General features: G+C 40.5%; 1 protein-coding gene across 4 annotated transcripts in view; it reads right to left on the bottom strand.

The window, feature by feature from the left end:
- Positions 1-16215, bottom strand: part of DPP10 (dipeptidyl peptidase like 10) — a 391015-nt gene that overhangs the window by 277176 nt on the left and 97624 nt on the right. For all 4 annotated transcript variants that reach the window (XM_065561599.1, XM_065561598.1, XM_024099766.3 and 1 more), the window contains one exon: positions 14409-14504. In XM_065561599.1, the coding sequence (XP_065417671.1) occupies positions 14409-14504 (96 nt within the window). The remainder of the gene's footprint in view (positions 1-14408; positions 14505-16215) is intronic.

A 16215-nucleotide genomic window follows, 5' to 3' on the forward strand; every position in this document is an offset into this window, starting at 1 on the left:
AATTCTCCTGGAGACCAGACACCAATGTCTGTTGCTAATCATGTTAATATGACTCGGAACAAATGTGTGTGAACTGGAACAAACATTTGTGTAGGGACTGTAGTAGAATATAGAATCATGTTAGTTAACACATTTAACACAAGTAATAATTCAAGTATGGACAAGTTTGATGCACAGACATACCCACTTTTATTATAGATATTTGGGACTTGGTAGTCCTGGGAGGGTGGGTTCAGGAGGAGGAGAATAGTGCTCATCTATGGAGCCATCTCTTTGTCCTCTGAAGCTTTTGTGTGAAAATTATTCCACTCACTATCCTGTTCTCCCTACTTGATACAGATTTGCCCATAAATTAAATAGCGCTTTCCCAAGGAGTATGGAGAACAGTAATAATGCAGCGTATCCAGCTAAACAGTTTATATTAAAGGCTGTTTTCTGAGCCAAAAATTTAATTCTACAAAAATGAAAGTCCCCATTTTTCAGGGATATTGCTATGGTAACCAAAAAACTAGCCTTAGTATGTTCACTGTGCTCATGAGAGCTTTGTGTCAACCAATATAGAGAAGTGAGATTTATTGAGGTGTCTAGTCCACTCTCCTATAGGTTCATGTTTAGAGTGACTGTATTTAACCCTTGGATGTTATACTGATGTACACAAAGATGTTTTTGGAGAGCGTAAGCCATTTTGCTATCCTTGTCATCCTATTTTAGATACAATGCAGCATATGATTGATACTTACAAAATATTCCCCCAGGCAGCAGTGTAAGTGTATTGATCAATTTGTTAATTCTTAATGCTTCGGGTTGTAGAATAAATCTAAAATCAATAAGAACATTAATTTAAAAAAGGACTGGGATGGAAGAATACTTGAGAACTCATCGTATTTTGACTGTACTACTGAAATGTAGTTTGATCTTCTACGAGGTGGATAGGATGACTTTATATTTCTTAATTTATTTTCCATTCTATGGGCCTTGCCCCATTCCTCATTAACTGTTGGATCAGCCCCTGTATAAGTGAATGCAAATGGAAATAAATTGCTGTAGTAGACAGGGATTCATCGGAAAGTAAATGTTAAAGTAGCCCATGCAAGAACTGTTCAAGAGGGAAATGGGTTAAAGAAGAAAGGGCCAGAGAGAATATTTGCAACCAGAAGCGGAAATGATAAAGGGAAGAAGGGAGGCATGTATAGTGTAAAAGAAGAGTCAACATCCTTTGTGTGATCTATTTCTTCCTTTATACATCAAAGGTCACCCCTATTGCAATCTTTTGTTTGTGAAGAAAGAATATCAGGAAAGGCACAGCTTTTTCAAAATATGTGCTCTAAGAAGCCATTTGCAAAATACAATGGTGAGACAAGTTAATGGCCCTGAATACATAGCACTATTTAATGCTTGTTAATGATCATTAATACTGGCACAACTATCGATGTAGCAGTGGGGCTTAACATAGCTGGTCTCAGCAGAAATTACCAAAGATTCACGTTTAAGCATGCAAGTCATGTGGCTTCTTATAGCCATGCAGTTTTATGGGAGGGGAAAAGAACTGTTGTGCATGCAGCAAAGCCCAAAGAGTTGGGGTCACCTCCGCTAGCCGGTGCACAATCTTCTGCTCCAGGGACCCACATCACTCTCAGGACTGCGGCATCCTCTTTATGACACAGCCCTCCGGCTGTGCTGCACTCTGTGCTCCCCCTTCCAGGGGACTGTACCACAGTCCAATGGTCCAGCCACTTCCCTCAGTGCAGCCCATTGTCTGGCCACTTCCTCAGTGGCGAGGGGTGGGGGGACCGGGCCCGCCCACTACTCCAGGTCTCAGCCCAGTGACCCTCTAGTTGGCCGCCACTTACTGCATCCCCTCAGACTCCTCAGTAGATTTCCCTGGGACACTTCCCCGCAGCCCCCGCACCCTCTTTGCCCTTGCCTCAGGGCCTCAACCTGCAGATCCCTGCAGCCCGCCAGGATCTGCCTTTAGTTCTCCAAGTCTCTACCTGCAACACTGCTCTGTCCAGGGTGCTCGCTGCCTTCAGCCTGCAAAGCAGCCAGTTCTCCTCCCTTCTCAAGCTCCAGGAAGTGGTTCTCCATAACTCCTGGCCAGGACACTATTTTAGATACTTCTAAATTTTAGATGACTCAGCTCTTATTTGTGCATAATGGCCACACTCTAACCTAGCCACTTCAACTTTCATTTCATTCAGGCAACCGTAAGACATTGCCCTCTTAACAGCATATGTTAAAAATTACATGTGCAAAGCATACAAATGTACTTTGTGCCAAGTGCATGTCCAATTGTCCATTTAGCAATTCCAGCTCAGATCCACCTTTTTTGGAAACTTAGAAGTAATTGTTCTTTTCATTGCTCAGCAGCACAGTGATTTCTTGCATGCTGACCTGTCTCCACTGGGAAGCAGCCCTGGATGTGTAACGCCGACAGACCCCGGCTGTCAGTGGGCAGGATCGAACCAGGAACATCCGGAGCTTAGTGCATGAGCCTCTACAGCCTCTAAAAGCCAACTGCCTGTTAGCTAAGGCTGTAGAGCAGACTCATTATCTCTCTCTCTCTCTACGTGGTCTTGGTGCCACTCGATGGGACAGAACACCACACCCAGAAGGTATGTGGGTTACATATGCTCATGGTCAGATAGATAAAACTTATACTTGCCTCAAATGTACTGGAAGAATCTTCACTGCAAAAACTGCCAAATGGCTCAGCCGGGATTTACAGGACTATGAGAAAATGTAGTATGGGTCACTCACAGTGTGGAATCTCTGACTGTGCCATGCTTTTCATACTGACTTCATTTTACTGCCCACAATTCTGAGGCAAACATAAGCATGATCATACAGCTCTTTGTGCACAATGCCTAACTCATCTTTTATTTTCTTTTATGAGGAGTTTCCCCGATGAAAAAAAGTCTGCCCTGCATCACCTGCAACAGAGAAAATTTTCTGCATGTTTGATCATCTTTCTAAATAGCAAAGCTATTAATGCAATGCTACTAGAGGGTGATGGGCACACTTAGGATATGTCGACACTACAGCTGGAAGCGTGCTTTTCATCATGAGTAGACAGACATGCTAGTTCTGCTTGAGCATAGGTTAGCATGGGTAGTGGCTCAGGCTAGCCATCTCACTACATACCCAAGAGGGCCAGGCAGACTTGGACTCAGGCAACTAGCCCAAGCTGCCACCTGTGTAACCCCAGGCTACACTGCTTTTTGTAGCATGCTAGCTGAGCTGGCACGGCACATGTCTATCTATGTGTAATGGCTGCAGTGTAGACATAGCCTTAGAAATAGCTGAATGGGAAGCCAATACATCATCTTCTGTTCAAGATGCTATACAGGTATCAAGAAGCATTGATGAAGCAGTTTCAGTTAAAGCATTCCTTTGCATGCTGAATTAAACAGACACAAATCTATGAAAAAACTGAATAATTTGTTCATCTGTGCTGGAACAGAATTTTAGTCACAAACAAAAGGGATCATGGTGGAAAACACAATAAGGATTCCATGAGTACAACCTAAATACAGTTTAAAGACAGTGGGTCACATTCATCCTGGGATGACTCCATTCATTTCAATGGTGTTTCACCAAGGAAGAATAGGACCTATTCTTGTCCCTCATGGGATAAGACCTAGAAAACCACAGGAAAGTCCTTATGCCAGAAATTGTTAGTACAGGTTAGCAGGAAAAGGAGAGCTTTTCTCTAGTGGAGCAAACAGAGGAAAGATCAGAAAAGAAGACTTAAAAATATATGATCAATACAGGAGTTTGAGGTCAAAGAGTGAGTTGGGCAAAATTAGGGACCTGCTCCCTTGATTTCACCCAAGCACAGGGAAAACATTTCTGACCTAGGAGGATGGAATGAGCTAATAACTATCATCATCTCTGCACAAAGGAATTATACAACATAGCAAAAGGAAGGTCTGGAAAGTCTTTGCCTTGGAAATATTTGTGTGTAAAATGGTTTGTTTTGGAAATGATTTCCAAACAGGCTATGCCTGCCAATACTTGCGGCAGACACAGAGATTTTATACTGGGCAAGCTGAGTAATATGCTTTATTCTAAAAATAAAGCTTTAGTACAAAAAAGGGTTATGGGGATTGATTCTCTCCAGAAACCTTTTATCAAATTTGTGCACTTTAATTCTGCTCAGTTAGAGGAGGAAGAGAGCAGCCAACCAGGCTGGGGGGACAAATCTATCTATCACCAAGGAATCTAAGCACTGATATCCTATCTAAATCCTGCCCTCTCCTATGCAGATGTGTTAGGGGCCAGACTGAGATGAACAGTTGTGGTTCTAGTGTGCCAGGAAGCTAAGCAGGATTCAGAAGGCCCACACAAACATTCCTCATCCTTTCCATGGAGTACAGATGTGTGGGGATTGCATGTGCACAGCTGGGATAGGGTGGAGGGGCAAAAGATTACCAGCTAAATGCACCCCCAAATCCCGCCCCCCCAAGACGGGGCACAGTAGCTGCCAAACATGCACTATGGCTATTCCGTGGTATGGGAGGGGAATGGGGAAGAGAAAGATTTCTTCCCTACCCTAGCCCAAATTCAGCAAAGCATTTCAGCACATTTCAGTTTGAGCACATGCCTTTTTCCCTCCCTGATCAGCAAAGCACTTATGCACATACTTAAAAGTTTTTCTGAATCAGAGCCTTAGCCTCCACACAAGATGCCAGGGCACAGCCTGCATACCCTAGCTGCCAAAGATTAGCATTCTGATCAAAGTACCTTTTCCTACATATTTTTGTTCTGAAATAAGAAAAATATCATAATTATAATGGCACTACTCTCAGTATAATCTGGAGAATGACACTGAGGTGCCAGTGCTTCCTGTTGCATATAGGAAGGGAATGTGAAAAGTCAGTTTTGTTACTCAGACTGCAAAAATGTGAGCTAAAGAAGGAAAGCAAAGCCATGAAACGGAGTCATCAGAAGGCATGGCCCCACTCCACTATAAGAGGGACAGGCATTATAGTAATATGGAAAGGTCTGTGGTTGCTCTTATCACTGATGTGAATAGTTTGCATATACAGGGTAACAGTTACTGTCATCATCTAGTATTTGTATGATGGTCACACATAGGCTCTCTATTCATGGATGCCATTGCACTAATTACTCCACAGAGACAAAACAGAAACACAGCCCCAAAGAACTTACGATCTCAGTATAAGTCAGGAGACAACATGGTAGATGCAGACAGATGTGGGAGATCTGTCAATATAACAATTAATTTAGCAATATGTAATGGTTCGTGCAGAGAAAGTTCCCTTTTATTGCTTTAATGGCCTACCCTATTTTAGCTTTAATTAATTCATACAATGTAAATGACAATGCAGCACTGTATTGTATGTACATTTACTTAAACAAAAGTTAACCAAACTATTTCTTTGCCATTTCAACTCAATATTTCCTTCTGGCGATGTGCTGCCATATTTAAGTACTTTGTATCAGTCACTGGCAATATTTTAAATTTTCACTTTTTATTAAAAAACTGAAAATCAATTATGCTAAGACGCACTTTAATTTAGCATCTTCAAAGCTATGCCAGACAACTTGTGTTCTTCTTGGAACCACATGCTCTTTCAGTGAACATTGACTGTTCTGATGGTCAAGTTCGCTATCACCGTGGCTTTAAATACAGCATAGGACATAGGATTTACAATTAAAAATACCTGTTTAATAAAGTACTATGGGATTGTTTTTAGAATAAATCTATCTTTCACATTACTAAAACAATGAATTTTTTGTTCAGTTCTGAACTATTGTACATGAATACTTGGGGGAAATCATGGTGTATTTCATCAAGTATTTTACATTATCTGTATAGTGAGCTATGAGCACATTACTCACTTCCAGGAATTCTACTGATGTATCCAGAACATTTACTAACCAAGATGTATGGAACAGGACAGAAGCAGAAGAATATACATAGGTGTTTAGTATCAGAGGGGTAGCTGTGTTAGTCTGAATCTGTAAAAAGCAACAGAGGGTTCTGTGGCACTTGCATCTGAAGAAGTGAGGTTCTTACCCACGAAAGCTTATGCTCCCAATACTTCTGTTAGTCTTAAAGGTGCCACAGGACCCTCTGTTACTTTTTATAGGTGTTTAGTTATTGCTATTGTTATTGCATCATGACTAAGAAGCAACTGTGTTGTGTAGGCTGATAGTGGATAGGTTTTAATTGCCTCTTTGCAAATTTCTGCCAAACCAGTTAATAAACCTCAGCTGAAAAGATAGAAATCCAAGTAATGTTTTCTCAGTCCTAATGTTAAAGTAAACTGAAAAGCTTTTTAAATAAATGCAAACACCTGTGTAAGATAAAAGATACAATACATTTAAAATACAACACGTTAGTTTCTATTGTTCTCCTCATCTGCCAAGACAGTAGTTCAGAGTTTTGTATTTCTTTGGCAGAGCTAATCGTCTCATGGCAAGCAGGACAGAGAGCAGCATCCCTCATGCTGCTTTAGACATCTGCACTGTTTTTAATTCTTTCACTGGAAACACAGGATCCTGATACTAAGCGGAAGAGGAAATAAACTAAAATTAATTTGTTAAACACAAATCAATACTTTTTCAAAAGACTATTTACATATTCTGCTGTTGATTTAAGGCTAGCTCCTGTAAATGAGGTCTGTAAGTACTGACAAAAGGAGGTAATTTCTGACAGTAGAGGGCTCTTCGATTTAGCAAGCAAAGGCAAAACATAGTTAAATGGCTGGAAGTTGAACCAAGATCTGTTCAGACTAGAAATTAGGTGGATATTTTAAAGTGAGTGGAATTAACCATTAGAACAATTTACCTAGAGAATACCTCAACTAAAGTTATGGCCTTGAGGCAGGAATCTCTTATCAAAATTCTATGGCTTGTGTTATACAGGAGGTCAAATTAGATGATCATAATGGTTCCTTCTGGCCTTAAAATATATTCAGTGGGAAAAAATTACCCACACTCAGAGATAAGGTTGCTTGGTGATGTGTCGAAACAGCAAATGCAAAGTTAAGTTTGCCCATGCAACCTTATCTCTGTCCTATTTCAGCAATGCAGCAATATATCCCGTTAACACACATACCTTTACTCTGCCAATCCCACAGTTGCTGAAGAGTACCAGCTCTTCACCTCCTTTTACAATCAATTCACTTTCATGCACAGGACAAAAAAAAAAAGGTGCCATGCCATTTTCCTTCTTGTTCCCCTGGAGTTGGCAATAGCCAATGGGAATTATTTGCACAAACTCCAAGTGCAGTGAGTGTGTTAGGTGTACCTACACTAAATGGTGGAGGCAGTAGTTAGGGTTTCTTGGTAGTAAAGGTGTGCTTGTGTTATGAGGACATGTATAGATTACTTTGAGGTGGGTGAAAGAGCTAAGATTACAATATGGTAAAATCTATCTTTTGCACACTGCAATGTGTGTGAGCAAAGGGAAGAGCTGCATGTGTATCTTTAGGATCCAGTACGAATCATTTCAATGCAGAATTGTGTATGTTACGCAATTAGCAGGGCACAGGGACTTTATTACAAATGGTACTATCAGTAGCGAGCTGGGATATGAGAGCAGCTTAGCATTTATTATCCGTGTGCACTCTAGGTAAAGTGAGTGTGGTCAATATCAGGTGTAGCTGTACTGAATGATGGAAGCAGTAGTTAGCTCTGCATGGTTGAGGTGTGCTTGCAAAATCTGTGGATTACTTTGTGTGTGACAGAGCTGTGATACGAGATCTATATTTTGCACCCTCTGATGTATGTGATGAAAGGGAAGAGGTGCAGGAGTATCTTCAGGCTACAGTATGCATCAGTTCTCAGATTGTGTGGGTTATGTCAGTAGCAGGACATAGGGCTTTTATTACAAAGGATATTATCAGCAGGTTGAAGAAGAGAGAATTCTAATGCTTTAAATGATGGTTAAGTGAAAGTTAGATGGAACTCGTGAGTAAGTGTAAGGGCGTTGTAAAAGACTGTGAAGTGGTTCTTAAAATGTACAAATGTACTATTCTTTTAGGGAAGATTGCGGATCAGATTTGGATACAAATTTTGTATCCACGCAGGGCTCTCAAAACTATTACAGCTGCTGGACACAAATCTCTGATTTTTGGTCCAAATCTTCTCTTATACATTGTATGAGGTGTGTATCAGGAAAAAGACCCAGACCATTTCTGCCAAAGTGAATCACCACAGTGTCCAGTAGATCACAACCTCTTAAGTTACCAGTTAGATGAGACATAGTGGCAAAACATGATGCCAATGTAGGCCACCTCTCTCCACCCAAATCAGCCTGTTGTCACCGATCCTGTGCCATGGTGTACTCCTTGTTGTCCTGCAAAACTTCTGTAACTTCATTATCCAGGAGTCACCCAGAATCCACACCCTGGCAATCCTGGCAGTGCACACATTTCTTTTCCCTCAGTGGACAAGGTACCTCTGCAGTCACTTCCCAAGCCTCCATGCTACATGTCTTTGGAAACACCACATTAATATGCCCTGAGATCAGGAAGTGCCCACACACACTCTCACCCACCCCCTAGCTAGTAAAATACAGGTTTTTTCAAACAACCAATCCAAATCTTTCCTACCATCTGTCTTTATTTCCCAGCAAAATCCCTCTCCCTGATCCTCTATGCCTCCCCTGCACACAGAGACAAAATCCTCTGCTGGGGGGTCCTTCTCACCCAATATAAGAAAAATTTTGGTTAGACCAGCTGCTCACCATTCCGCTGTGTTCTCCATAAACCTCCCCACAAAATAAAAACACTTTATATTATAATAATGACAACTTGTAGCAAGCTACATGAGTTATTCAGTTTTTATTATATAGGTGTACAAAAGTTTGGACTAGACGTGTCCATGGACAGGTGTGCACCAGGGGCAATGGCATCTGCACATTTGCTCAAACTACCCAGGCAGTATAAAGTGACTGCACAGAAATCCTCTCATGGTTTATTATTTACTGTTGCATGCACGCTGTAATCCATCCATACAAGAAAAAAAGTGAACATGTTCTTAAATACCGTTTACAATTTGGGTCCCTGAAGAGTCAGTAGGTGCCGTGCACTACATTGGATAAAAAAGAATCTGAGACCATTTTGACTCACAGCAGAGCAATAATTTGATCCCTAGTTCTGCGCCACAAAAAAACCAACCAAACAAAAAAAGCAAATTAGAAAATTTTTGAAAAACAGGTATTTTGTTTAGGACTCATAACTCTGGAAGCCCTGGCTTAAACGGTTCCAAATTTGGTTCACCAGTACTACGCTGAACTCCCACAAGCAGAGGTACCGGCAAGAGCCGGTGTGCCGTACCGGGCCAGATCGGCTTCCCCCGGTGGCAATTTAAAGGATCCCTGGGGAAGCGGCAGCAGGGATCAGGTGGTGATTTAAAGGCCCCGCCTCTTCCGGTAGAGGCCACACCTCTTCTGATTGAGGCCCCTCCCCCTCATAAGGACTCCGGAGTACCAGTAAGCCCTTTAAGTTACTTTCACCCCTGCCCACAAGGCATAGCACATTTCAAGAAAAGCCATGCAAGTATATGGATTTTAGACCATTTAGGGTATGTATAATGGGCTCTACAAACCCATACTGAGCAGAGGCAGAAGGGGAAGGGGAGCCACTTCTGCCTACAGGCAAGCAGACACATCCCCAGGCAGCTGCCAGAACTGCCAGTCATGGAGGCAAGCACCCACAGCTGGAAGAAGTAGGGGGAAACAAGGTCTTCTATAAAAGGAGAGAGCTCAGAGAAGGAAGGGGAGGCAGAAAGGCCCAAGACAGCAAAGGGGCAACACCCCTGCCTCTGGCTGCCTCCAGGAACACAGCCAATGAGACTGAAGCAGACTGCTAGGCCTTATTAGAGGCCAGGGGCCAAGAACTGTCCTAACTAAGGACTAACTAAAGAAAGGCAGTTGGGACAGCAGGGACCACTCAAAAGACCACATCAAGGACTAGTGACAGTATATCTACACTTAAAGTGCTACAGCAGCAGAGCTGCACCACTATAGTGCTTCAGTGTAGACAGTACCTATGCCAACAGGAGGGTTTCTCCCATTGGGACAGGTAATCCACTTCCCTCACAGACAGCAGCTAGGTCAACAGGGGTTAGTTCAGCATAGGGTAGTGGATCTTTCACACCCCTGACAGATGTAGCTATGCCAACATAAATTCCCAGTGTAGACCAGCCCCTGGAAGTGTCATCCTTTAAACAGGACGGATAGAGTAAGGATGAAGGGAAAGGCTCTTCTACACAACCATCTGCAGCATAGGAGGCTCTGAAAGGTGTGAAGTGGCCCATTCATCTCAATGGGGTGTCTTCAGCCAAATGAAAACACTCCATGGAGATGAATATAACCTTAAACAAATGGTCTGAGACATGTTAACCGCTCCATTAATCTCTGAGCAGTTCTACACTAGAAAATTAGGTCAACCCAGTTATATTGCTCAGCAATGTGAAAAATCCACAGCCCTGAGTGATGTAGTTAAGAATTGTTCTGTGGACCCAGCTATTGCCTTTCAGGGAGGTGGACTACCTATACAGATAGGAGAACCTCTCCTCCTGCCATAGGTAGCGTCTACACTGAAACACTATGGCAGCACAGCTGCAGCACTGCCGCGGTAGCATTTTAAGTGCAGACAAGCCCAAAGCGTATGTTCCCATTTCACTCCTGAGGGGGATAAGAAGTGGGGGTCCAACCTCTGTAGATGGGCAAACGCCTTCCAGATCCTGGCACACACACAGGAGGCAGTGACCGTGGCTAAGACACTCCAGAGGAACAAGGCCCCATATCCCAGCTCCTATGCTGCAGAGCAACCATTCAGATTTTAGAGCTTTAGAGTTGAGCTTTAAAGCATACAAAATGGTGGGAACGGAATTCCTCCAGCTATTTTTTTCCCCAGTATTGGCGCATATGCACCATAAAAAAGTACATTTTCTTAAATACCATAGTCAGTTTGGGTCCCGCAAAGATTTAGTGGATGCCATGCACTACCTTGGGTAAAACTCAATAGACTGAGATGATTTTGACCTGCATCACATCAATAGTTTGATCTCAAGCTCTGCACAAAAATCCCACCTAGAAAATTTTTGAAAGATGGACATTTTTTTCCAGGGCGTATATCTCCATGACCCCAGGTCAAATGACCCCAAATCTGGGACCCTATCCCTATGCTAGACCTTTCTGAGGCATACCAGATTTGAAAGGAATTGTCTAAGCATGACGATTTTAGAGGACTTAGAAATGTCCATTAAACAGAAGTTGTGATGCAATCTTAACTACCATATCACTATAATGATGTTATGAAAAATGGATCCAGGCACAAGATCTAGCCCTTAAATTGTTCAACATGATAGTGTGTACAATTGTTTTTCCCCCAATAGGACCTCAGGACCTCTTCCTCCACACCCCTCACCTCTAACACAGACTTATCCTGCCCACCTTGCTCTTCAATATCTAGGAGATAACAAAAGCCTCACTGCAACAATACACTGACAACACCCAGCTGTATATCTCATTTACTATGTATATCCAACCATCACTTCGTTGTTAAAATGCAAAGAGGAGATCAGCACTTGGATTAAGAATAGGTGTTTAAAAAAAAAACAGAAGGAGGAAAAGGAGTGGCTAATTAGGTCTCTCTCTTGTTTTGAATATGAAATATATAGATTAATTTTAGTTATTAAAACAAAATATAGAAAAATAAGAGCTTATCTAAAGAATTATTGGTGCTTCTGATATATGCTAACAACAAATAATCAATTAAACCTAGCAACTATCCCCACATTCTTAGACAACAGCCCGTAGGAACTTACCCAATAAGTAAATAAATCCAAACCCCCTTCTCTCATGCGATCAAACTCAGACTCTTCTTCCTCATTAAAGAGACTGCAGATATTAATTTAGGGATGTTAGAAAAACCTTTTTTTTTTTTGGCTGAGGAATTTCTGGGATTTATACAAACCTATTGCTAATAAAACATAGGTCTTTTCTTTCTTTAAAAGTGCCTAACACTATTTACAGTAGATGGAAAAGTTTATAAAATTACAAGATATCATTAGAGAAAAGATTATTAGCCATGATACCTGCATTTTGTGATAATACTAAAGACTAGCTTTCATTAAGTGTGCTTCTTTAAGGTGGATCCCACTGCCAAAGCAGCAGTTCTACCCAAAGAAGCGCTCATGCTAAGCAAGCATTTATCATTTTAATCTTTCCTTCAGCAAAACCCCACTGCAGTCTAGGGCAGATATTCTTGAGTATGGACAACAGGATTGAGCCCAAAATGACAATACACAAGCATGCACTGTATATAAACAATATTTAATAGACCTCAAAACCAATCATGCCACTTTATTAAGTTACGTTACCCTTTGTTTTAGAAAAAAATAAATATTTCATATATCAGAGCTACATTGTACACATTTATTAAGACTCAGTAAAATAATTAGGCAAGTAATATTAAATATCTGTTCAGTAGTAAGGGAATAGTACTAACAATGAAACTTGCACCAAAGTTCACTCCCAATAAATAACTACCTATCTTAAGTAATCACTTTAAAGGCCAGTGCTGTTACTAATGCAATTTTTTTTTAAGAGGACAAAGTCCACATGCAAAATCAATTGTGTATTTACATGCACGTGCAATTACTTGTGCAAGCAGAAGAAGAGAATATTCTGTCTCCATTAAGCCATTGATTTTTGCTAGTGTCTTGAGCAGTTTTGGAAGATAGGCTTCACTGTCTCTGTTATAGAATCATAGAATCATAGAATATCAGAGTTGGAAGGGACCTCAAGAGGTCATCTAGTCCAACCCCCTGCTCAAAGCAGGACCAATTCCCAGCTAAATCATCCCTAAATATGTTATTTGTGACTGCGGCAGTATTTGTATCCTTGAGTATTCTCTATATCTCTGGTTCAATGCAATATAATTTTCACTCAAAAATATTTTTTCTTAATTAGCTGCACTCGTGTGCAGGCTGCTCACACCATGTGTTTGCTGGGAATGAGAGAGTTATTCAGTATCATGCACAGGAGAAGGGCTTAATCAATATTCTATAGAGAAGATTCATTTAATCATAGAGTAAGGTAATTGGAATTGCGACAAACATGGCAAAGCAGGGTGGAGGGTGAGACAAAGCAAGGCTCCTTCTTCTCTCTTGCGCACCTATTCAGGGAATAGATGCACTGGGAATCCTGGCATTCCCATGAACACAGTTGCTCCAGGATAGTGCTACTGTGTAGGCCAACCTCCCCATAAATGGAAGGGCAGGGGGAAGGCAGGACTAGGACCAAGGGTTGGTTCCTCAAAGATGGAGAGTGACTGCATGCTTCATTTCATGAAAGAGCCCACCCTCCCCATCTATTCCCTTGCCTGAAGCAAAACATACCTAGGAATTTCCACTTGGGAGATGCAACTCCACTTCAGTCTCCAGAGAAGGTTGTCAAGGTTAATTCTATAGAGTCCTTTTACTGGGCAATCGGTGTTTCTAATTCTTACTGATTCCCCCATGGAAGCTAGCTTTGGTATCTTTAAATATCTATCTTTTCAATGTGAAGGATAATCCATTCTGATTACACTTAACTTATAAACTCTGCAACCACATAACAAGACTTCCTATTTTCATAATTCTTCTTCAAATACTTTATTTTGCACAAAGCCTATTGTTATTCCTCTGATTATAATACCTTGAATGCTACACAATTATGATGACACAAAGACGGGGAAGGACACAGTGTTATTTGAAAATTTCTTGCTAACAGAAAGAATGTAAAACATTGTATCTGATCAAGAAAAAATCATAATAAAGATTTCAATTAGATGACAAAGGTTTTTTCAGGCGATACGAGTCTTAACACTATGTATTATTTTTAGAATATTATGCACAATTCTAAAGCATCTAAACAGACAGAACCTGAAATACAATGCACAGGAATCAGAGAATAACTAGAGCTGTAAAAATATGTTGAAGTTCAAACTGAAATGTGTTTCCATATGTTATGTGTCAGAACCATTTGCACACCGTGAAGTTCAGATCTGAATAAACCTGTTCTTTCAATGGCCTGATTTTGTTGTGAATCCACAGACAAGGTTCAGTTTCAAAAGAGTTCCTGCATATTCATAAAGGTTCTCACAAATGATGTGGAACTGCTGGTACAATTAAAAAACACCATGCAATATGACCGAGGTAATCTGGATCAATTTCCATATGTAGCATTAACACAATACCTTGGTTACCAGATATTCATATAGAGTATATATTAAAAATCAGTAACACACTGCAAACACGACAAAACTTCTAATGAACCAGTGGTTGTTTATGACTTTTTCATGGCTTCACTAATGACAGTGTTTTGGTTCATCATAAAAATGCTTCTATCTGTATTCAAACTGCTTGCTAATATATACACATACCATTTATCCATTTGGCTTCTGGATTATGAACTATGAACTCTTTTTTGAAGAGATCTTCTAAAGACAATCTGGTTTCTGATGAATTTGTAAGTTCATCTAAAAAGAAACAAAGAAGCACTAGGTTACACATTTAAAAAAAAAACTGAGATATTACATGTAATTATTGTAAAATTGTTGGGATTTTAGAGGCAAATGCTACAGCTCAAAAACAAGTAAGACTCCTAGTGAAGTCTATAATAATAATGCCTACTTCTTGTTTACATAGCACTTTTTCATCAGGACATCACTCATCACTTTACAAAGGAGATAAATATCATTATTCCCATATTCCCCAGGGAAAACTGAGGCACGGGGGGGGTGAAGTGACTTGCCCAAGGTCACCCAGCAGGCCAATGGCAGAGTTGGAAATAGAATCTAGGTCTCGAGTCCGAGTCTAATGCTCTAGCCACTAGGACACACTGCCACCCCAATTCAATGAGTATTTCCTATATGCATAGTGAAGGATTAGGGATATAGTGATTACACGTTCTTTCATATAGACTAATAAAAAACAGATTTTTTCAGACTGGTAAAATACTGATTTACAGAAAATGAGCCATTTAGAACAAATCTTACCTCCCATACATCCTAAGGGGAGAGGGAAAAGAAACCCAATAACCTACCTTAACACAAGTTGCTAAGGCCATGAGCCAATTTCAAATAGAGATCATGTCTCTCAGTCCTACTAACCATAATACGTCACAAGAATAAGAGAATAATATTAATCTTTTCCATTATTATTTCTGTTTAATGGTAACCACAAGATTTATTGGAAAAATAATCTGAATAGCCAAATAGACCCCTCACCCCCACCCCTGCACCATCATATCTTGGTAGATATGAGCGATGGAATGCTGGGTTACAGAACTATATGTGGTACATTTTCTAGGAATACTGTGACCTCCATTAGTAAATCCACATTTGACAAGAGATTCCACGCAATTACTTCACATGCTCAGCAAAAAGAGAGAGCCTGGCATCTCAGATGTTACTAAATGGTAGTGAATGCTGATATTTTTTTTTAAATGTCGACCCCTGCAATCACTTCCTTACTTCCAGAAAGGAAACACCAGTAAATTCTCATTTTCTTGTGCTGAAACATCATTTATGGAAATAGCTGGTACTTCCAGAAATCTCATTTAAAAAAAAAAGTAATTAGGTAAATGGACCCATTAATACATGAGATTAAAAGGTATTGCTAACTGAAAGTCATTATTGCTTGTCAGGACACAAATCTCCAATTATATTTATCTTATATGTCCTTGATCACTCGTTGCTTTAGATAAACTTATAAGCATAACATATGAAAGAACTCATTGCTACCAGAATATCAGGTATATATTACATATGCACAGTATCATTATTAGCCAAACTACCAGTAGATTACAGCAATTCTCCTCTATGGCATTGGGTTTTGTCTTCCTACATAACTGACTGCCCTCTGTCTGAAAGTACCTTTTCTGTTGGGTTCAAATTTTGGCTTTGCATATTCTGCTGATAAATGACTTAGGACAGAAAGTCTAGAATCACAACTCTAGAATCACAGTCAAGTGGCAGACGCTTCTCCCTTTGGTTCACCAATATATTCCCTGACTCCAATAGAGAAAAAAGAAATCTGCTTTGCAGCAGAAATATCTCATAATTGACTTAGGGTGCAATCCTGGTCCAGTTGAAGTCAATAGGAGCTTTGCCATTACCATTACTCTTGAAGAGTACAGGCTGGTTTTAAGTCCACTGAAATCAACCACCCTCTCCCCCTCCAAATAAA

Source organism: Chrysemys picta, chromosome 11 (genome assembly GCF_011386835.1).
Source record: "Chrysemys picta bellii isolate R12L10 chromosome 11, ASM1138683v2, whole genome shotgun sequence".
Classification (NCBI taxonomy): domain Eukaryota; kingdom Metazoa; phylum Chordata; order Testudines; family Emydidae; genus Chrysemys; species Chrysemys picta.